Here is a 25,560-nt window from a genome sequence, read left to right as displayed (position 1 = left end):
GGTGAACGCTTCACTGGAGGACCGGTTATTCGGTAATAACCTAAACACATAATCGGACATGATACGGCGGAACAATCGAGCGCGGTCAGGTAGCGGACCATATTATAATAATTATAATAAATTTATTACCAAAACTAAGATACATACAAGTTAATTAAAATTTATATGACACATTTAATGTGAATATTTGAGTACATTGTAGGTTATTTGTACTGAGTGGTGGCTCTGCACTTAGCAAAATGCTGGTACCTAACATAGAAGCCGGGATTTTGATTTTATCGGGGAATTTAGATTGTATACATACTTTCAAATGGGTACCTATTATATTACTAAATATCATAAGTACTTTAGACTAATATCATTGTAAATAGATTCATAATTTAGTGTGCATTTGTGTAGTTAATAATTTCTTTTCCTTTTTTTGTGTTTTAATAATTGTTTATTAATTGTTGTTGTGTGTTATAGTTTTGTATGAACACTTTTTCTATGTAGGTACTTAACATTGTATACCTCGAAGTAATACATAGTATGTTGTGGATAGCGTATCTGACTACAATTTTATTAGACTTCTAAGTAATTTCTTTATATTGTCCTCTGCAAGTAGTAGATGTTTGCTTTTACTGATAAATAATAAAAAAAAATGTTAACATTATTTCAGAACTATGAATTTCCGCAACGTAACGCCCATAAATTTTCAAATAAAGAATACCAATGACAACTCACATCATCGATACATTGACCTGACACTCTATATTATAGTAAAGTATTAAATTTCCTTTATAATGCATAGGTAATAAAATAATATGAAACGTTCATAAACTAATTAAGCGCACCAATAAAATCAGTCATACGAGCCAACTTTATAAACATCCATTATTTCCAAGATAAGCAATAAAATGGGGACCCTTAATTGTGCCCAGTAATTACACGAGCATAAGAAACATTGTTTATAATTAAAACGAATGAAGCGACGTAACACTGTTCGGTCTACTGATGTACCTCTAATGAGCTGCTCGCTAATTAGAGAATAAACAAACAGGATACGCTATTCTAATTGGCTTGGAACAGTCGTGTTACCAGTTACCTACCTACTCTCGACTCGACAAAGTCGGACTTCTACGATTTTAGGAGAATTTAACAAATGAAGCTCGCGTTTTTATATGTTTTTGCTTCGTTTAATTCATTATTAGATTCTTTTTATAGAAAAATATATAGATCATCTGATGTTATTTAATCTCCGCGGCCTAAAGAATATTGTAATAAGACCGAAGACCTTTAAGGCGATTTGTTAAATTCATAGTCTTTTTATGGAAAAATATATAGAATTGAGGAGATCCGTAGGAGAACCAAAGTGACCGACATAGGCCAATTGATTGCGAAACTATAGTGGCAGTGGGAAAGGCACATAGATCGACGGACGGATGGCCGTTGGGACAGTAAAGTCCTCGAATGGCGACCACGTACCGAAAGACGAAGTTTTGGTAGGCCCCCCACAAGATGTACCATCGAACTGGTCAAGATCGTCGGAATACGTATTATGAGGGTAGCGCAGGACCGATCATCGTGGAAATCTTTGGGGGAGGCCTTTGTCCAGCAGTGGACGTCTTGCGGCTGATGATGATGACTATATAGTTCATCTGATATTAAAAAATCTTGTAATAAGACCAGAAACCTTTCAGGCCATTTGTTAAATTCATAGTCGTTTTATGGTAAAATATATAGATTATCTGATATTATTTGATCAACGTGGCCTAAACATTCTTGTAATAACACCAGACGAAATAAATTCGGTAACTGAAAATACTAAGAAAGATATTTAATGTGAATTTTGATATTTTAAATATTCTTATTTGAATTTCTTTGTTGCTTTAACTAAAGTTTATGCCATACCATAGATACCATGTTTGTTTCTTAAATATTTGATTGTAGATGGAGAGATAAATATTGATAGTTAACATCATTTTCATTAATTCTTTTTATTTTATCTCGTACTCAGTTTGCTGTATTTAATCAATGAAAGTTATTTTGACACAACAAACAAAATCCGGTTTTTTTGAAGAAGATACATTTTCTGCCATATTTTTTTAATCATTTTAGTTACATTAAATTGCAAGATGTTACCCCAATATTTACCGCATGTTGAATAATTATAATTTTAGTCTACAAAATTTTTGTTGAGAGTCTGTGTAATTTTAACTAGTTTCGACCAGTTCTGTAACTTATATTGTCACATACATAGTTATAGGTTTAATTTTAGATCACATACATCTGATCTTGTTGAAATGGACATTTCTCAGAAGAATAATTTACTGCCGCTTATTCAGAAACTCACTGACAACTTAACGCACTATTTATTCTCTTGTTTATATGCGTGTTTCCCGGTAATTATATTAAATACATTACTGCGTAGACATTCAATGTATTTTCCTTAAATTGTCTTGATTTATCGACTCATTTAGTTCAGTGGGTCGTGACACTAACTAGAGGTTCCCAGTTCGATCCCGGGAAGTGAAAACATTTATAATATCATGAATATGGATATATGTTTCTTAGTTATGGGCGTTTATATGTATTTATGTGTGTTTACGCATGCATATCTGCTGCACCCATAGCCTAGCTCAATGTAAGATAATTTGTGTAAAAGTAAGTCAATATTATTATTATTGAGTAATCATATCTATAATAAATATTTATTATTTTGCTAATATAATAAATGGATCATAAAAAACGGTAACTGTATTGATTTGAATACGAAAATTTCAAAAAATAGTTACTTCTTAATTTAATTACTTGTTATTTCTTAATTTAAATATTTATTCAGTTTAAATACGTATTTAAACATCATATATATATTATATTAAACTATACCAACTTAACATATATTTCAAATAATATTAGTTCATTTACTTAGGTCAGTATTATCTGTTATCATTAATTGCGTATATCAAAATTTTATGTCTTATTATCTAAATGTAAGTAACTCATGTACAAGTATGTAAATAACTTAAATTGCATTGATATGCGCAATTGTATTCTAAGTTTGTTATGTTTAACGTTTAATTTAAATTAAGTTTAAAAGTCAAAAACCCTGCAAACAGCGTTTCAAAGGCTACAACACACAGAGATCATTAGTCGCACTCTTCAAAGCTGTCGCCGCAATACACTAATTGAGGCAATTAGAGGGATTGCTAAACGGAAATAAAAGTCGGCTCACCTTCATGAAACGCCGGCCCGCCAATTAGCCTAGCTCTTAATTAGCCTCTTCAAAACACTCAAGTCGTCTATGAGTCTATTCACTCAGTACACAGTAATACAATCGTGTTCATATTCAAGAACTGTCGCGAAGTCGACACTGCACTGAAAAGTTTTCCGCGATCGGTCACGTACAGTTAGATCGAACCGCGAGACGTGCGTTCGCTACGAGCGCCGGGAAGCGAATGAGCTAGCTATATTACCCTTACCGGGGGTGTTCCTATCCTTTTCTACGCGAAAGCTCTATTGCGGAGCTTTTCGCTCGAAGCTTATGATGGCACTTACTGCTTTATTCATTTGTGGTACCGCTTAGCGCCGTAAGTGGGCAGATTGTGCGGTATTGCATTTAGGCCTAAATAAAAACGATACTCAATTGAATTACGACCGGTTGATAGCTTTTAACTATTTTAAGCGGTACGCATCAATGTGGCTTTAGATTCAAAGTCCTATATATGTAGACTGTATGGAAACAACAAGTACATTACATATACTGGTGCGATTAGTGGATAGTACTTAGAAATTAGCTAATAAAGATAGTTTTATTAGTCATTACGGCGATAAGGCCCGCATGTAAGCCATTATGGTTTTCTATTAAATAAAAAAGCAATTAATTAAATAATAATCGGTGGAATTTTCCAGACACAACTCAATTATGGAACTAAACTTGCATATCTTTAAGTTAATTAAAATTTTATCTATATACAGAATATGAGCGGTACATTGACGAAATAATACTTTATTTCATTTCATTTTCTTTTACACTCACTGCAAATAACTTAAATTATTAAATGTACAATATTTATTACATAATACCAATTATTTACATCTTTTTATCACTAATTGTAATAATACTAACATTGAAAAACGGTTTTGCAGTGATATAAAAAGAGGTTGACCTGTGACCCCGAAACTAGTTAAAACTGTATGTTCGGGGATTAAAAGAGGTTGAAAAAATATATTCATGAAGAAGAAAAATAAAACGGTTGTTTATTGTAAGTTTTTTTTATGGAAAAGGAGGACAAACGTATCACCTGATGTTAAGTGATCACCGCCGCCCACATTCTCTTGCAACACCAGATTAATGACAGGAGCGTTTCCGGCCTTTAAGGAAGCTGAACGCGCTTTTTTTACGCGCTATGGTATTAGGTAGCAAATTCTGCTATTCTGTGTCAGAATTCAAGTCAAATAGATCCTCGGTAGACTTTTAGCAGTAGAAGTATTACCATCTTCTATTACCTGACAATAACAGTTAACAAGTGAATAGGAATTATTATTAAATCCATATAACAATGTAACTCAAATGCAAATATTATGCAAAGATTGAAGATTGTAAATGACAATCCATTCATCACAGATAAAACAAGTTGCCACCACCGCGCACCATTCGCGACAGGAACTAGGCTTTGAAGTTACTTTTATGTCAGTGAACCCATAATGGATAAGCATAGGGTCTATTTATTTATTTATGTATAATAAATGAATAAAAATAAAAATTAGAATGAGTGTTTAATGTTATTAATTGTAATAAATGCTTTGAAGTCATATTGTAATTAGTTTGAAGTACTGATATTATGTCCTATAGTATATTCATAGTTTTCTCTTAGTTATTTATAACGTGCGACGAGTGTAGTACACGGTAAAATCCGAATGGGTTTATATTTGTACTTAAATTTAAGTAAATTGTAAAATAATTTTTTTGTGTGTAAAATAAATAAAAAAAAATCAACATCTCAACATCAAAAGTCTTACTTAATAGAAAAACAAACACTGTTACACATAACTATAATAGATGTACTCATCACTGAGTTTGGTTTAATAGTATAATTTAATTCCGAAAACATATAACGAAACTAGCTGACCCAGCAAACGTTGTATTGCCGATATTAAAATCGCGATACAAAAGTAACTGTTGATCGTAGATGGGTGAAAATTTGAAGTTGTATGTATTTTTTAATGCTGACTCATAATCAAACATATTAAAAAAAAATTTCAAAAAAATTCATGTGGACCTCCCTTAACATTTAGGAGTATGAAAAATAGATGTTGTCCGATTCTCAGATCTACCCAATATGCACTCAAAATTTCATGAGAATCGGTCAAGCCGTTTCGAAGGAGTTCAAAGTTTAACACGAGATTTTATATAACAATAATGGTTATGAGATCAACTACAGTAATTTAATGTATTTTATGTCTCTTCTGTCTCATTTGCCCAGTAATTTCACTAGCTACGGCGCCCTTCAGACCGAAATAGGCGCCGTTGTGGTACCCATAATGTAGCCGGCATCCTGTGCAAAGGAGCCTGCCACTCCTCTCCACATATTGTAGAGTCAGTTATATAAAATAAATATTTACAATGACAATTCAAAAGCTGATAATTTAAGCTTATATTTTGATAAATTAATTTGGTGGATTGAAACTGAAGAAAAAACGAATGTCCGCGGGTTTCTGTTTAGAGATTATTTTTTATTATTATTTACTGCATTTCTCATATGTGTTTTAAAATAAGACGGTTCTGGATAGGGATGTGGGGGATTTACCAACATTAAGTCTTCTGGTAAGATGGACCGATGATCTGGTCAAGATAGCCGGTATACGTTGGATGAGGCCTTTATCCAAAAGTGGACGACTTCCGGCTGATATGATGATGATGATGGGTTGCTTGTTTCGTAAAATAATTACATGACATTTGCTCGTAATTGTATCCTAATGCATCGCTACTGCACTCATAATTCAATATATTATACACGCCAGTGGGAGGCTCCTTTAGATGACGGCTAGATTATGGGTACCACAACAGCGCCTATTTCTGCCTTGAAACAGTAATATGTAAGCATTACTGTATTTCGGTCAAAAAGGGCGTCGTAGCTAGTGAAATTACTGGGCAAATGAGACTTGACATCTTATGTCTCAAGGTGACGAGCGCAGTTGTAGTGCCGCTCAGACATTAGGGTTTTTCAATAATCTTGAGCGGCACTGCATTGTAATGAGCAGGCCGCATCAATTGCCATCAGCTGAACTTCCTGCTCGTCTCGTCCCTTATTTTCATAAAAAAAAACGCGTACTTTCTAGTTTACATTACACCGCTTATATGGCAATAGATGTTTTGTTATTCTATTTAATTTAGTGTCTCATTGCAAACTATATAAATGTAGCGGATATATCCTTAATTTAACCGGATATACAGTTACTTTAGGGTTACTACCATCGCTCTTTGTCCATCTGTTCGTCCATTTGTCATTCCGTCTGTCAACGCGATATACCGCAATAGTTAGACAGCTGATTTTTTGACATATTGTATATTTGAATACTAACATATGTCATATTGTTACAATTTAAAACTTTTATTTTTTTTTATTCAATTCACATTTAGAAACATCGATAATTGCACGCCATTTCCAATATTTGTTTTGAGATTGATATTAAATTACAATAATGCCATAATACCTTTTTGTTCTTTTTGCTCTTAATAGTGATTTTCATTATTATAACACTAGAAATAAGGGATTGCTTGTAACTAATTCTAGTAGGCTTCATAACATACATAATAGCTTTAAGAGTAAATGTATACACTTCTATAATAAAGTCCCAGCCACTGTTCAGGCATTATCTATAAATAAATTTAAATGTTTTATAAAAAAAATGGCTCTGCCGTAAATCCTATTACTCCACTGCTGAATATCTAAATGATCGGACAGCCTGGGACTAGATTGTGATTATTTTATAGCGATAGAAATGACTGTACAATATTGTATATTTTTATTGAAAAGAGCGCAAAAAAAGAATGCTGGGAGAGTTTCTTGCGCCGCTTCTTCTCTCTCAGAGCGCCATTTGTTTCCAAAGCGGCAGTAGTATCTAGTATTTATTAGAAATGACATCAAAAAGAATGCTAAAGGAATCAATTTTGAGAAAATAAATGCCTTTTAATGCCTTTAATGGAAAGAAATGTTAAAGAAAACAGAATTGAGATGATTTATATAATTAATTGCTATACACAAAGTGAGTATGCAACCGTCGGTCATTTTTATGACAGTCTCGATTCCCTTATCAGATATTAAAAACCTGTAATACCTCCAAGAATATTTGTTTAAGAATCTACTTGAACTTATTTTAACTACTCCGGTGTCATGCATTCGATCGAAAAGGTCCGCTCATTAAATCTTTCATTTTAGCAGAGTTTCCCGATTCTTCTCAGAGCAGTCAATCCTAGATTCATTATAAATTAGTAAATAAGGGCTTCACACACAGCAGCTATATTGTATATTACATTCCGGGATGTATAGGTTTCAATTAGCTTAATGTATCACACACACAACAGGTAACATAAAGAATCTTTCCCTTCATTACATTGGTATCCGACCCGACTTTGTATTGAGATTTTTAAAGATGATTATATCGATTGGGCGATGTGTATGCTTCTACAATATGATCCCAAAAAAAGCATAAAACAAATGTGTTACGAAATTTAAAAGAATTGTTAAAAAACGTTTGTGTGGGAAAGGTTACTATAGCATAAACGATTTTCTTAATAATAATAATATTGAAACACTTTTGACACAAATTATCCTGTCCCAAATTAGACATATATAGCCTGTGTTATGGGTTGCAAGACAACGATATATTTAATACAATATACTTACTTAAAGATACATAAATACATATAAACATCCATGACTTGGAAACAAATATCCATATTCATCTTATAAATGATTGCACCTTACGGGATTCGAATCCGGGACCTCTAGCTTAGTAGGTAGGATCGCTAACCACTCGGCTATTACAGGTCGTCAAAATGACGACCACAGTTAATGATACCACAGACTGGGAATGAAGCGAACACCCTCAAGCTCTTTAATTATAAATAATTATTGTACGATATTACATTGTTATCCATATTTATATAAAAAAGCCCGCTGAGTATCTAGCGCCCGTTCTTCTCAGGTCTGAGGCAGTCTATTTTGAATGGGTGGTAGTTTTTGACGTTCAATAAGTGATTTTGAATATAAATATTTGAATTTGTGAAAATGTACATTATAGCTGTCGTGTGTGGTCTTCTGTTGATTTCTATGGAAAGATGTAATGAGATATATCGTGCTATAATTCTACATCTTTATATTATAGCTGCTCATCATTATCATTATAGCTTCATTGTAAGTTTTTTTTTATGGAAAAGGAGGACAAACGGATCACCTGGTGTTAAGTGATCACCGCCGCCCACATTCTCTTGCAACACCAAAAGAATGACAGGAGCGTTTCCGGCCTTTAAGGAAGGTGAACGCGCTTTTTTTTTTATGGTATTAGGTAGCAAATTCAAGTCAAATAGATCCTCGGTAGATTTTTAGCAGTAGAAGTATTACCATCTTCTATTACCTGACAATAACAGTTAACAAGTGAATAGGAATTATTATTAAATCCATATAACAATGTAACTCAAGTGCAAATATTATGCAAAGATTGAAGATTGTAAATGACAATCCATTCATCACAGATAAAACAAGTTGCCACCACCGCGCACCATTCGCGACAGGAACTAGGCTTTGAAGTTACTTTTATGTCAGTGAACCCATAATGGATAAGCATAGGGTCTATTTATTTATTTATGTATTATAAATGAATAAAAATAAATATTAGAATAAGTGTTTAATGTTATTAATTGTAATAAAATGCTTTGAAGTCATATTGTAATTAGTTTGAAGTACTGATATTATGTCCTATAGTATATTCTTAGTTTTCTCTTAGTTATTTATAACGTGCGACGAGTGTAGTACACGGTAAAATCCGAATGGGTTTATATTTGTACTTAAATTTAAGTAAATTGTAAAATAATTTTTTTGTGTGTAAAATAAATAAAAAAAAATCAACATCTCAACATCAAAAGTCTTACTTAATAGAAAAACAAACACTGTTACACATAACTATAATAGATGTACTCATCACTGAGTTTGGTTTAATAGTATAATTTAATTCCGAAAACATATAACGAAACTAGCTGACCCAGCAAACGTTGTATTGCCGATATTAAAATCGCGATACAAAAGTAACTGTTGATCGTAGATGGGTGAAAATTTGAAGTTGTATGTATTTTTTAATGCTGACTCATAATCAAACATATTAAAAAAAAATTTCAAAAAAATTCATGTGGACCTCCCTTAACATTTAGGAGTATGAAAAATAGATGTTGTCCGATTCTCAGATCTACCCAATATGCACTCAAAATTTCATGAGAATCGGTCAAGCCGTTTCGAAGGAGTTCAAAGTTTAACACGAGATTTTATATAACAATAATGGTTATGAGATCAACTACAGTAATTTAATGTATTTTATGTCTCTTCTGTCTCATTTGCCCAGTAATTTCACTAGCTACGGCGCCCTTCAGACCGAAATAGGCGCCGTTGTGGTACCCATAATGTAGCCGGCATCCTGTGCAAAGGAGCCTGCCACTCCTCTCCACATATTGTAGAGTCAGTTATATAAAATAAATATTTACAATGACAATTCAAAAGCTGATAATTTAAGCTTATATTTTGATAAATTAATTTGGTGGATTGAAACTGAAGAAAAAACGAATGTCCGCGGGTTTCTGTTTAGAGATTATTTTTTATTATTATTTACTGCATTTCTCATATGTGTTTTAAAATAAGACGGTTCTGGATAGGGATGTGGGGGATTTACCAACATTAAGTCTTCTGGTAAGATGGACCGATGATCTGGTCAAGATAGCCGGTATACGTTGGATGAGGCCTTTATCCAAAAGTGGACGACTTCCGGCTGATATGATGATGATGATGGGTTGCTTGTTTCGTAAAATAATTACATGACATTTGCTCGTAATTGTATCCTAATGCATCGCTACTGCACTCATAATTCAATATATTATACACGCCAGTGGGAGGCTCCTTTAGATGACGGCTAGATTATGGGTACCACAACAGCGCCTATTTCTGCCTTGAAACAGTAATATGTAAGCATTACTGTATTTCGGTCAAAAAGGGCGTCGTAGCTAGTGAAATTACTGGGCAAATGAGACTTGACATCTTATGTCTCAAGGTGACGAGCGCAGTTGTAGTGCCGCTCAGACATTAGGGTTTTTCAATAATCCTGCTCATTACAATGCAGTGCATTGTAATGAGCAGGCCGCATCAATTGCCATCAGCTGAACTTCCTGCTCGTCTCGTCCCTTATTTTCATAAAAAAACGCTTACTTTCTTGTTTACACTACCTTGCTTATATGGTAATAGGTATTTTGTTATTCTATTTAATTTAGTGTCACATTGCCAACTATATGAATGTAGTGGATATATCCTTAATTTAACCGGATATACAGTTACTTTAGGGTTACTAACAGCGCTCTTTGTCCATCTGTTCGTCCATTTGTCATTCCGTCTGTCAACGCGATATACCGCAATAGTTAGACAGCTGATTTTTTGACATATTATATATTTGAATACTAACATATGTCATATTGTTACAATTTAAAACTTTTATTTTTTTTTATTCAATTCACATTTAGAAACATCGATAATTGCACGCCATTTCCAATATTTGTTTTGAGATTGATATTAAATTACAATAATGCCATAATACCTTTTTGTTATTTTTGCTCTTAACAGTGATTGTCATTATTATAACACTAGAAATAACGGATTGCTTGTAACTGTAATTCTAGTAGGCTTCATAACATACATAATAGCTTTAAGGGTAAATGTATACACTTCTATAATAAAGTCCCAGCCACTGTTCAGGCATTATCTATAAATAAATTTAAATGTTTTATAAAAAAAATGGCTCTGCCGTAAATCCTATTACTCCACTGCTGAATATATAAATTGTGTTTATTTTATAGCGATAGAAATGACTGTACAATATTGTATATTTTTATTGAAAAGAGCGCAAAAAAAGAATGCTGGGAGAGTTTCTTGCGCCGCTTCCTCTCTCTCAGAGCGCCATTTGTTTCCAAAGCGGCAGTAGTATCTAGTATTTATTAGAAATGACATCAAAAAGAATGCTAAAGGAATCAATTTTGAGAAAATAAATGCCTTTTAATGCCTTTAATGGAAAGAAATGTTAAAGAAAACAGAATTGAGATGATTTATATAATTAATTGCTATACACAAAGTGAGTATGGAACCGTCGGTCATTTTTATGACAGTCTCAATTCCCTTATCAGATATTAAAAACCTGTAATACCTCCAAGAATATTTGTTTAAGAATCTACTTGAACTTATTTTAACTACTCCGGTGTCATGCATTCGATCGAAAAGGTCCGCTCATTAAATCTTTCATTTTAGCAGAGTTTCCCGATTCTTCTCAGAGCAGTCAATCCTAGATTCATTATAAATTAGTAAATAAGGGCTTCACACACAGCAGCTATATTGTATATTACATTCCGGGATGTATAGGTTTCAATTAGCTTAATGTATCACACACACAACAGGTAACATAAAGAATCTTTCCCTTCATTACATTGGTATCCGACCCGACTTTGTATTGAGATTTTTAAAGATGATTATATCGATTGGGCGATGTGTATGCTTCTACAATATGATCCCAAAAAATGTATAAAACAAATGTGTTACGAAATTTAAAAGAATTGTTAAAAAACGTTTGTGTGGGAAAGGTTACTATAGCATAAACGATTTTCTTAATAATAATAATATTGAAACACTTTTGACACAAATTATCCTGTCCCAAATTAGACATATATAGCCTGTGTTATGGGATGCAAGACAACGATATATTTAATACAATATACTTACTTAAAGATACATAAATACATATAAACATCCATGACTTGGAAACAAATATCCATATTCATCTTATAAATGATTGCACCTTACGGGATTCGAATCCGGGACCTCTAGCTTAGTAGGTAGGATCGCTAACCACTCGGCTATTACAGGTCGTCAAAATGACGACCACAGTTAATGATACCACAGACTGGGAATGAAGCGAACACCCTCAAGCTCTTTAATTATAAATAATTATTGTACGATATTACATTGTTATCCATATTTATATAAAAAAGCCCGCTGAGTATCTAGCGCCCGTTCTTCTCAGGTCTGAGGCAGTCTATTTTGAATGGGTGGTAGTTTTTGACGTTCAATAAGTGATTTTGAATATAAATATTTGAATTTGTGAAAATGTACATTATAGCTGTCGTGTGTGGTCTTCTGTTGATTTCTATGGAAAGATGTAATGAGATATATCGTGCTATAATTCTACATCTTTATATTATAGCTGCTCTGTGTGAAGACCCTTAATTCTACTAATATAGCCTTGTATTTATGGTGACACAGACACACCGACACAGTTTAAAGCATAGGTTCTCAACGTGGGCGATAAAAAGAAAGTAAAAGACCCAGAGAAAATAAGGGGGCATTGAGATGGCGCAGATGGGGCGTGGGTAGATTAAAAAATATAGTCTAAAAAGGCAAAAAAATACACGAAAATACTCTAGAAAAAAATATATTCTCAAAGTGGACGGTGAGCAAAATAAGGTTGAGAAACTATGGTTTAAAGATATGCAGCTACTTACGATCTCACTTTTTGAAAATATGTATGTCTATCAATCTTTAAATCTTTATTGGTGCTTATTTTTGACTTCACACTGATTCTAGTTATGCAAAGACGTGTAACAAGCTCACAGCTAAAATATTTATCAATAAACCTTTGAAATATTAAAAGTTATAAACTACAATAGGACCTATTCAAAATAACAATTAGTCATGCGTACTACATAATACGTTTACAATAAGTACAAGAAATGGAATACTTGAATAAGTACAAGTAATGGATAACCCCTTTGTCCAAGTTGTTATCCGTCTTCACACAAGCAGTCCTGTATTAAATCAATTAAGTTACCGAGGAGGGGTGACAAGGCAGAATGATTTATACTTCACTACGCCGTAATCATTTTTAATTCATAATTCTAAGGTTGGACTGGTATTCCAAGTGTATACTGTGATGGAGTTGAAAGAATTCATTCCAGAAAGGATTTTAATTGCAATAACCTGGATTTACAATAAACAATATAGCAAAAAATTGGATATAACCGGTACCTATTTGAGAAAATAGTTATAGTTTTACGAATATAACTGATATATTTACGTTTAAATATAACATTTTTTAAAGGATTAAAACCCGTGTAATTGTAACTGTGTTTTTACGTAAGATTTTGTTTAAAAGTTAAATTTTTATTACCTCCTTTGCACAGGAAGCCGGCTAGATTATGGGTACCACAACGGCGCCTATTTCTGCCGTGAAGCAGTAATATGTAAACATTACTGTGTTTCGATCTGGAGGGCGCCGTAGCTAGTAAAATTACTGGGCATATGAGAATTAACATCTTTTGTCTCAAGGTGACGAGCGCAATTGTGGTGTTGCTCAGAATTTTTCGGTTTTTCAAGAATACTGAGCGGCACTGCATTGTAATAGGTAGGGCGTATCAATTACCATCAGCTGAACGTCCTGTTCGTCTCGTCCCTTATTTTCACAAAATAAAGAAAGAAATTATTATTTTAGTTATCCCGACGTTTCAAGACCTTTTAAGATCTTGTTTTCAGGGGGACTGGAGACAGGGGGACAATATTTAATGTAAAAACAAAGTAAAAAGTGGATTATTTAAATGTGTAACACTCGCGTCAATAAAAGAAAACACTTTATTGACATTTGATAAATCCGCCCCATTATCTTAAAACACCATAGAAATCACATGAGCGTTGCCGGCTAATTATAAGTAGGATATAAGTGTATTGTACATGACTAAAATAATCAAATTTTTTTTCAAGGTAATAGATACGCCCTGCCCATTACAATGCAGTGCCGCTCAGGATAACTGAAAAACCCCAAAAAACAGACCCCCTTGAGACATAAGAGGTTAAGTCTCATTGGCCCAGTAATTTCACTAGCTACGGCGCCCTTCAGACCGAAACACAGTAATGCTTATACATTACTGCAGAAGTAGGCGCCGTTGTGGTACCCGTAATCTAGCCGGCATCCTGTGCAAAGGAGCCTCCCACTGGTAGAAGTCCCAATGTAGAAAGAATAATATTTTTTGCTTAATTAAAAATGGAGTGTTTCCAAGACCCAAATTTGGAGGTGCATTATACCTACATCCAATATTGTCAAGTGCAGATTCTACGTTTTTGTTTAATGTTCTAACCCTTCTTGGAGCAAATTGATCAGAGTTAATTGATGTAAAGTATATGGAATTAATTTAATATAATTTGCAAAATACACAGCAATGTAATAAAAAAAACAGATATGATAAAAAGTTGAAAAAATACAAAAAACAAATAATAAATCTCGATGCTTAACGTTCAGTGGTATATTTGCAAAAAAAATGAGCAAACAATGAAATATAAATTTGTCATCAATATTTACATAAATGTGACATGAATTTCCAAATCGCTAAATAAATCGAAGGGAAATGCTTTCGTTTCTGTATCAATTTGTGATCCATTCAACGCACAACCCCATCAATAGTGATGTGCGTAGGTACATATCGATACAAATATTTTAGTATATAATATTTTTAACTTTACTAACGATCTGTAACATGTGGTATAAACGACTGAATATTATGTATATGTTATTACAGAACTGTAGTGGCAGAGAACTCTTTACATTACATACTTGATACTAATGATGTATTAGTATGTCCATTTAACATTAAATTCATTTTGCTACTTAAAACAGCATATGATGTACCTGGTTCGAAATATCGGTAGTGATATTATGGGGTAATTTTATATTATTTTGAGTCCATAGGTACCCTATGCACTCAAAATAATACATAATTGTTCACATTTAGACACACCAAAGCCTTCAATATTTTTGTGATACCTACCGTGTGTGACCACCTACCGACAAATGACCTATAAGCTCTTTTATCTTCTTTTGTATAAATAGTTACCAATATTATATTGTGCTTGATATTGTTACTATTATAAATTATTTATATATCTATTTCAATATTTCCTAATGCAAATAAAATCAGACAGAAGCAGTTTTGAAAGATAAATATAACAGCAATACAGTTGAATAGCAAAATAATTGATGACATGCTCTAATTTTGTTCTGTGATTAATGTATATATTGCACTTAATAATCTTACAACAAATAATGTCATTGTAATAAATAATATTTTATGTTTTATGTTAGAAAAATGTATTAGTAAATATTACGTCAGAGCGACGTAATATTTACTAATACATTTTTTTGTCCATAAAAGATTATACTAATGCATAATTGTGAAAATAACTTTTAAAGAGCGGCTTTGATTGGTTTTCATTTGCATATGCAATTATATTTGCTTAACTATAATGTAAGGCTTTTTTGTTTAATTTTGTTTTATCGATTTAATATTAAATCGGTTTCACAATATATTATTTCTGAAAGTGTGATAATTATGGTTCTTGCAATAAATTGCAAATTAAACAAAATATTATCGTCATCTTGGTCCTTCAAATTTTTAAATAGATTGGAATTGAAAGGACATGATTATAAGAATTTAACATGTGTTCCTCACAGACCTAGATAGGGTGATAAATAGGTGTTAAAAATTATTATCTTGATTGTTGAATATTTGAAGAATTATCGATAGCGACATTAGTCCATCACTAGAAAGTCGTCAACCCACTCTGGGGGCACGACAGCTCACATTGACACATTTATTTCTTATACATTCGTTTAATTTATTGCCGTGTAAGTTCGCAACAAGAAACATGTACGTTTTCTAACGAGAGTATTAGCAATCACTGTTATCGTCTTTTTATCGTATACATTTTGAAACTGGCACTTTATTTTAAAGTATTCAAAGTTACCATTTTATAAGTATAATAGAGGAAGTATTTTTACTGCAAAAGGCTGAAGACTTTTATTATAAAGATTAGACTGTCTATTCCAAATATGAAATAAGAGACGCTTTTGACAGTAGATATATATATTTAATTAAGTTAAAAAAACCGACCTTAAAAACTAAAAAGTTTAAAATAACTTAATAAAGATTTAATTTAATACACCTCTTATGCAAACCTAGTGATAGGGTTTAAGTCGGTACCAAACCTTAAACAAAATAAAACTTAATATTATAAACAGCTTACTTACTGTAACTATCAACGACGCCTGCCTTGGGATATTTTGTTCTAACTCTAGAACAAAGCAACCCAAGCGGTATAGCTGTGTCTAGAATCTTGAGGAAGCTCTCCCGCTTAAATCACGCGTGGCGGGTGTAGGTACCTGCTATTACATTTGGCTTGGCACCGACGTCAAACAAATCAATAGGTAGCACATACAAAAATACAAGTATTTTATTAATATTAAATGTTTGCATATCTTTTGCTGACCATCCCGTATGCAGCAGACATGAGCATCAAATACCGTACAATATATTATTTGCTTTAAAAAGGCATAAAGGCATAAAAGGCATTTATTTTCTCAAAATTGATTCCTTTAGAATTCTTTTTGATGTCATTTCTTATACTACTAGATACTACTAAAGCTTCGGAAACAAATGGCGCTCTGAGAGAGAAGAAGCGGCCCAAGCAACTCTCCCAGCATTCTTTTTTTTGCGCTCTTTTCAATAAAAATATACAATATTGTACAGTCATTTCTATCGCTATAAAATAATCACAATCTAGTCCCAGGCTGTCCGATCATTTAGATATTCAGCAGTGGAGTAATAGGATTTACGACAGAGATTTTTTTTATAAAACATTTAAATTTATTTATAGATAATGCCTGAACAGTGGCTGGGACTTTATTGTAGAAATGTGTACATTTACCCTTAAAGCTATTATGTATCTTAAGTTAAAGTTTCACATAACAGAGTATTACATCAAAATATGTTTCAATAATTTTAATCAAAATCTATATAGATAAAATGATAGAGGTTTTCATTTCTGTGCGCATCAAGGAAATCTACTGGACAGATTTCAATTAAATCTTCTGAGTTTTTTTCATTTAATATAAAGTTATTAAGGTTTTAAGAGACAACTATTTTTATAAGCATTAATTACGTGTTCCGTTATGTGTGTACTCGGACGAAATCGCGAGTATCAGCAACATAATTATAAAGAGATATAAATAAGTGTTTATTCATTTAACTCATAGTATTTTCTTTAATTAAAGCGAGTGTTTAAATTTATTTAATTTTTTTTATTTATTAAAACATTTGTTAATTATAAATAATTAAAAATTAAACTTAACACATTTAAATAAAACACTTTAAAAGGATTATAACGCGTGTGTGATAACTGTTTTTACATTAGATGTTTGCGTTAAAGTTACATTTTTATTTTAGTTAACCAGATTTCGTTTTCAGGGGACTTGGGCAGGGGAAGGTCTTGAAACGTCGGGTTAACTAAAATAAAAATGTAACTTTAACGCAAACATCTAATGTAAAACCGTTACAATTACACGCGTTTTAATCTTGTAAAAGTGTTTTATTTAAATCATTTAACTCCAAATTGAATTCAAAGACTGCAAACAGCAGTTGTTAGACTGTTATCAGCGTTTCTTTTACTTCGAAGACAGAGATTTAAAAAAAAATTCGATGCGCTTAAATCGCTAATCATCATCCATGTATAAATATAACTATGTATAAATATTGCATTAAATATTGCAAAAGAAAAAAGTCAAGTTTAAAAGGGTAAGTTAATAAGCTTATCCCTCTGTGAAAAATTGGCTCAACAGCGCCGTCCGCTTTCATTGAATTCGACTTAAACCAATTAATCACTCTTATCTGGTTGTTTCCTCGAGTTTTTCGTCTGCGGGATCGACGGCTGACCGTCGGCTGTATTGTAGGGGTAAATGGCAGCATTGTGAGACGTTTGGCCCATTGTGGTCGAGCATTGTGTCGGAAACTGATGGAGGCGTCGACCGCGGGGATTAACTTCACGATTTGTCTTCGAAAACGCTCAAGGAGTAACGTTTTATATTCTTTGATTAAGGGAATTCGCGTGTGTATTTCAAATTAATAAAAAAAAAACAAAAGCACAGACAAACCTAGAGTTTTCATGATTAATACAATATAATTTATTCTTAGATAATTTATGCGTCTAGATAGAGTCTCTTGCTGTTAGACAACCGATAAAAACAGGCCAGGAATATTAGTTTAGTGTGCGTGACAAGCATAATTTTTCACAACCGTCATAGTCTATCTAGATGTAATATAAATGATCATAGAATATATTAACAAAATTTATACAATTCAATTTAAACAAATTGTTATATTTAAAAAAATCCTCACTTCTAGGATTAATAAAGAAATAAAATTTGAAAATAAAATTTTATGAACGATGCGGGACTCAAACCCACGACCTCTGGCGTTCCGTGCCAGTGCTCTGCCAACTGAGCTAACCGTTCGAGTGACGTATCGTCATAAAATCTTGTATGCTTCGTTCAACTCTCAGGTTGTGGCTTGATCTACAGGATCTACTTTACAGTTGAGGTTTAAGGGGTTGAGCAGGTTATCGATATATATAAAAGACAATTGAGGAGGCGTTAAGATAATTAATAAAAAATCCAAATAAACACACACCTTAGAATCTCACCATGGATCGATTTTTAGGTGTTTTTTTTTTATTAATTTACTTTAGTAAGTCGAACCGTTTGAGTATTTCTTTAAATATTGAAGCCTTATGCTGAACAATCACGAAAATGATGCTGTCTGTGCATAGTTACCAACTTTCTAACTTTGCGTTACGGATTTTAGGTTCCTCTTCGCTATGTAATAACCGTGAAACGTCTGCACTTTTAAATGTATTTTTTGATATTTATAAAGAACTAGTGGACCCAACAGACGTCCTGTACACATGTTTTAAATTTGAAAAATCGGTCCAGCCGTTAGGAGCAGTTCACTAACCTACACATGAGCAGGAGAATTATATTATATGGGCGGAATTGAGAATCTAAACCAATCTCAAATTCACTGAAACAAACAAAAAAGTCATCAAAATCAGTCCAGCCGTTTAGGAGGTAGTTTAATTGTGAATCTAAACCATTTTCGAATCCACCTGAAGACACACACCAATCTCAAATCCACTGGAACACACAAAAATATCATCAAAATCGGTCCAGCCGTTTAGGAGGTAGTTCAATTGTTCAATCTAAACCATTCTCGAATCCACCTGAATACACACAGAAAGTTTCATTAGAATCGGTCCAGCCGTCTAGGAGGAGTACAGTGACATACACACGCACACAAGAATTATGTATATAAAGATAAAGTAGTTTCTTCTATTGAATTATCTTCTGTTGATCAAGTGTGCGAAACTGAAGTGGCAGTGGGCAAGGCACATAGTTCGACGGACAGATGGCTGTTGGGGCAGAAAAGTCCTCGAATGTCGACGACGTAACGCAAGACGCAATGTTGGTAGGCCCCCCACAAGATGGACCGACGATCTGGTCAAAATCGCCGGAATACGTTGGATGAGGGCAGCGCAGGACCGATCACCGTGTAAATCTTTGAAATGAAATGAAATGAAATGAAATGAAATGAAATGAAATGAAATGAAATGAAATGAAATGAAATGAAATGAAATGAAATGAAATGAAATGAAATGAAATGAAATGAAATGAAATGAAATGAAATGAAATGAAATGAAATTTTATTTGCAGGAAACATTGTACTTAAGGTGTTAACAATGTAATGGATAATCCAATATGTTTCGTCAATTGACATGCAAAATATGTTACAAAATTGTCTAAACACTTTGTCCTTTGGCCTTTGAGGCCTTTGTCCTGCAGTGGACGTCTTCTGGCTGATAATGATGAAGATGATGATGAATCAAGTATCTTATATTATGACGGTCATGGACTTATTTTAAACATACAACAACAGAAAAAAAAAGTACGCTGGCCTGAAGTTATTCTTCTTTGGCGAGAAAGTTAAAAGAAATAATTTTATTACATTCATAAGTATTATTTCCATGGCCTACATGAATAAAGTAATTTTGATTTGATTTAATAAAAAAAAAGTTTGTGTGTTTTGTACGCACGCAAGATATCTTTGGCGTAATAAAAAAAAATCCTTAGAAAATTGTATTCCTTGAGCTATTTTACGTTTGTAGAAAAAACAATATTGTAATAAAGATAGTAAGGCATAATTTAGTTAAATAACATGTAATTAAATATCATAAAATTATTTTTCTACAAGTCGAGAGAAATAATATTTGTAATTTAAAACTTGTATATAAATTGAAATTTATTTAATTCTCGTCCATTGGTTGGGGTTCAGTAGACATATTAGTAACAATATGCTTGGTTGTTAAACTATGATACAATAAATAGTCTAGTTGACCCGCTAACGTCAGGTTGTCGAAATTACGTGACGGTGCGCGTCCATCTTAAAAATTCACTCTGATACTTTTTCCCTTAAGCCGTAGAAGAACTTCAATAAAGAAATAGCATTAATTTTCATCATTCGTTTTAAAATTTTAGTTTAATTAAAATAATGTAATGAAATTAAACAAAGTTTTATATTTTTTTCAAATCAAATCAAATCATTTTTATTTGCAAGATAAGATAATAATAAGGTGTTGTTGGTTTATAGTTAACAGGTGCTCTTATCCTAACCCATAAGGCATGCAAACTTACAGTGGAATACAAAAGTCAGTTCACGTTTTTATTTCTGTAACAATTATAATATACTAAAAAATATATAAATCCCAAGCAAACTTGAATTAACGTCAATGATACAATAGTTATTATTTCATAGGCTTTCATTTTAATTTATAATATAATGTCATTAGCTTCACAATGCAGTGTGGTAATAAAACACACTGCATACAGTCTGTAAAATGGCGTTGGACGGGACATATGTTACAAGAGAGTAAAGAAAAATGGACTAAGTTAATAACAGAATGGTACCCAAGAGATGGCAAAAGAAATAGAGGCAGACAAAGAAAAAGATGGGAAGATGACTTCAAGAAAGTGGCTGGTCCGATATGGACCCGTTTAGCGAAATAGAGGAATACGTGGAAATCCCTCCTCCCCTAAAGGGAGGCCTTTGTCGACAGACAAGCTGTCCTACACAAACATCCAGTTGCCGATAGTTCAAATAATAGAATAGATTAAATCAATTAAGTGTTTAGAAAGTAGGCATGTATATACTAATAATTGTAAGGAAAAGCAGCAATAAAGGCTATTTTATTTTATTTTATTAGCATCACAAGGATATTGAGTTCAGTCGAAGTTAATTTTTATTATTTACTGTTTTATCCTCAAGAATATCTTTTAATGAGTAGAATTTAGTGAAAAGCCACTGCAAATATTTTTATTTAATTAGTAATTGTAATAAGCGTAAATGAACAATTTGTATAATCCGCGAAATTCGTTGACGCTTTTATAAAGTCGTCGCTAAGAAAACGTATTCGAATTTTACATAAATTAAACGGAGCTTAAACCTTTCGTCAGTTTACAAAGTGTGTTAATGACAGCTTAGGAGGCTCTCACGCGAACCTGCGTATCACGTGACGTTAGCTTGCACATTTAAAAGCCTTCTTTCTAGACTCTAATTAAAAATATTTTAAACATTTTGTTAGTTTTCAAAGTGATAACCCTCACTTCTCGGATGAATGACACAATAAAATTGTGGGGTGATGTATATGCTTTTACAACAGGATCCCAGAAAACGTTCAAAGCAAAAGTATTACGTTATTCAAAAGAATTGTTAAAAAACGTTTGTGTGGTAAAGGTTACTATAACATAAATGACTTTCTTAATGATACCACAGATTGGGAATGGAGCGACCGCCCTCAGGCTATTAAATAATAAGTTTAATTGTACAATGTTATTTTGTAAATGTTACTTTAATTGTAAAACATATTTTTCTTGAAAAAAAAAGCCCGCTGAGTTTGTTGCGCCCATTCTTCTCAGGCCTGAGGCATTCATTTTGGAATGGGTGGTAGTTTTTTGACTTTCAATAAGTGATTTCACATCCTATTTTGAATAAAAATATTTGAATTTGAATTTGAAATTTTTTTTAAAACAAAATTTATGAACAATACGGTACTCGAACACGCGACCTCTTGCATTCATAAATGGAATTTTGGTATAAATAAAACCCTATATTATTATAACCAAATTTTACTGATTTCCTAAAGATGCGCGTGCGCACAAAGTCGCTTGCAGAATATAGTTAGGTATCGTAATTATATATACTATCTATTAGGCTCACACATGATCTTACTACACGCCTATTTACATCAAGATCCTACAAGCCGTTCTTGAGTTATCAAAAGTAGACAGACAGACAAATTACCTTGCCCTAAACTAGACATAGCCTGTACTATGGGAACAAGACAACGATATATTGAATACAATATACTTACTTAAACGTACATAAATACATATAAACATCCATGACTCAAAAACATCATCTATATTCTGTATAGCCGAGTGGTTAGCGATCCTACCTACTAAGCTAGAGGTCCCGGGTTCGAATCCCGGTAGGTGCAAGCATTTATATGATGAATATGGTTGTTTGTTTCCGAGTCATGGATGTTTAAATGTATTTATGTATGTTTATATGAATTTATGTATGTTTAAGTAAGTATATTGTATTAAATATATCATTGTCTTGTAACCCATAACACAGGCTATATATGCTTAACTTGGGGCAAGATAATTTGTGTAAAAAGTATGTCAATATTATTATTATTAATATTATATTCATCATATAAAGATTCGAACCCGGGACCTCTAGCGCAGTAGGCAGAGTCACTAAACACTGGGCTATATAGGTCGTCATTTAGTCGTAAAACTTTCAATTATGACACACAAAAAGAAATTACAGACAAGGGAACATTTTATATTTTATATATTATTATTTATATAATAATATAGATTATATGAGTCTCGTAGAGTTTACTTTTCTATTTCATGCAAAGTTACAAAGATGCAACAGCTGATGCTTTTCACCGCGATACAAATAATTAGTCTTAATGTAGATCGCTCAGGGAGAACGTAATATCCAAACGATGGCATGTAAAGCAGTCTGTGTTGCCAAGTTTAACTTATTTAAATTTTGTTTACTCCACTTGTTTTAATAACATTCCGCCCAAGTGAAAATTAAACTGATTTTAATTCGTTGAATAAATTTCGCTCTTTCGAAATTATACCTCAAATGCTCGTTTTAACAACAGCACAGATTTTTTGCTATTTATAAGTTTTGTAGGATAGATAATCAAGTTTATAAAACACAAAGTGTTTTAAAAAATAAGGTCAGCAATAATTCGAACAGAAATAGCCTTAAGGTGATAATACGGTCACCTTAATCGCCGAATAAAACTGATTTCTGATTGCGATATAAACAAAAAGTAACTCTCGAATTGATCCGTTTTTTGTTAGAAGAATCGAGCGACAATACAAAAACGTGGTTTTACTAATTATGTTATAGTAATAAATTAGTTGTTTGTTATTTGAGTTATATTTAAATGAAAATCTTTAATAAATAGAAATAGAAATATATTTATTTATCATAGGGAGTGACAATAACATAACATATTGCAACAACACTTGAACTAAGAAGCGACATCAGTTTCTTTATGAAAATAAGGCACGAGACGAGCAGGAGGTTCAGCTGATGGTATTTGATACGCCCTGCCCATTACAATGCAGTGCCGCTCAGGATTCTCGAAATATCTAAAAATTCTGAGCGGCACTACAACTGCGCTCGTCACCTTGAAACATAAGTTGTCGAGTCTCATTTGCCCAGTAATTTCACTAGCTACAGCGCCCTTCAGACCAAAACACATTACTGCTTCACGGCAGAAATAGGCGCCGTGGTGGTACCCATAATCTAGCAGGCATCAGGGGAGCCTCCCACTGGTAGTGGTTTTATCGTCTTATCTTCTGAAGAGGACCCAATTTATCAAACCGTAAAGAAAAATAAAAGTGCCGCTTCGCAAATCATTTTATTCGACCTAGCATAGTATGAAACAATAATTTGAATGTGATCTGAGAGTTAACATTCTGTGCCACTTATTTAAGTATTGATTATAGCTATTATTATATAACGGCAACTTACAGGTTAAGGTCTTAAATAATTTAAACGTCTAGAAAGAGTCGCTGTTAGACAACCGATAAAAACAGGCCAGGAATATTTGTTTAGTGTGCGTGACACGCTATGTCTTACACGCGCGATTTGTATGACACTTTGTGCTAGTGTGCGTGAATTGCTTAAAATAACACCTGTCATATATATATTATAGGCGTATAAATTATCTAAGGTTAAGGTTTATCAATAACTTAATCAATTTTGTTTATCCAAAAAAAATCTGTTTAATTTGTAACACACCAAATAAGAGATTGTTTCATTAGTCAAAAGCAGTAAAAACTAAGTCCGACAAAAACAACCAGAAACCAATTAACTAACTCTATTATTTTGAAAAGTGTTCCAAATTAGAATTATTCTAAATTAAACTCGAATAATAATTGTAACGGTTACTTCTGAATTCGTGCAAACCAAATTCGCTCGAACGTGACAAATCGGTATAAAATTATCTACGGGGATTAAAATAATGAGATCTGAACCCTACCGAGGCATGGCATGGGAAAAGTAAACACGGGGAGAACAGGATATGATGTTGACTGATTACTGATCCACAATTAACTAACAAACATCGAGGTAAAACTTTCAATATCATTTTGTTTTTTTTTTATATTCAAATATTCTAATCTACTCGTACTTCTTACCTTCTTTGAAATCGGAATCGTCCTGAGAAATACTATAATAGTGTTTTATACAACATCTATGAGAAAGATAAAAAAAAGTAGTTAAAATTTTGCAATTAAAGTTTCCGAAATGAATTTTTTTTATTGAAAGAGGAGGACAATCAGGCGTACAACACAGGGTCACACAACACCAAAGGAATCACAGGAGCGTTGCCGGCCTTTAAGGAAGGTGAACGCCCTTTTTCTGAAGGTACCCATGTCGTATTGTCCCGGAAACAGCGCACAATTAAGCTCATTCCACAGCTTTGTAGTACGTTTGAAAACCGCACTGTGGAGGACCGCCACACATCCAGATGGTGGGAATGATATCCTAATTTGTGGCGTGTCATGCGAAGGTGTAAGTCTGCCGCAGGAATCAGGTGAAACAGCTTATCGGAACACTTTTGCAAATCTTTTGACGATGGCTCTGCCATTGCCTCTGCCATAGCCTCTGCGATAGTTTTTTTGTCTAATGATAGCCGTCTACTTATGCCGTGAAACAGTAATGCTTCACGACTGCTGCTGCAAATAGGTGCCGTTGTGGTACCCATAATCTAGCCGGCATCCAACTTGAGAACTGAATATACCGGGATA

At 33.0% G+C, this 25,560-nt stretch overlaps 1 protein-coding gene across 1 annotated transcript in view; it reads right to left on the bottom strand.

Moving 5' to 3' along the window:
- LOC126970665 (LIM domain only protein 3) overlaps positions 1 to 3,485 on the bottom strand; it is a 94,026-nt gene extending 90,541 nt beyond the window's left edge. Inside the window, exon 1 of the mRNA XM_050816752.1 lies at positions 3,215 to 3,485. Coding sequence (XP_050672709.1) covers positions 3,215 to 3,220 — 6 coding nt within the window. The 5' untranslated portion in view covers positions 3,221 to 3,485. The remainder of the gene's footprint in view (positions 1 to 3,214) is intronic.
- Positions 3,486 to 25,560: the final 22,075 nt, after the last annotated feature.

The sequence above is a fragment of the Leptidea sinapis genome, chromosome 21 (genome assembly GCF_905404315.1).
Source record: "Leptidea sinapis chromosome 21, ilLepSina1.1, whole genome shotgun sequence".
NCBI classification, from domain to species: Eukaryota; Metazoa; Arthropoda; class Insecta; order Lepidoptera; family Pieridae; genus Leptidea; species Leptidea sinapis.
The sequence above is the reverse complement of the archived record's forward strand: the minus strand, read 5'-3'. Positions and strand labels throughout refer to the sequence as shown.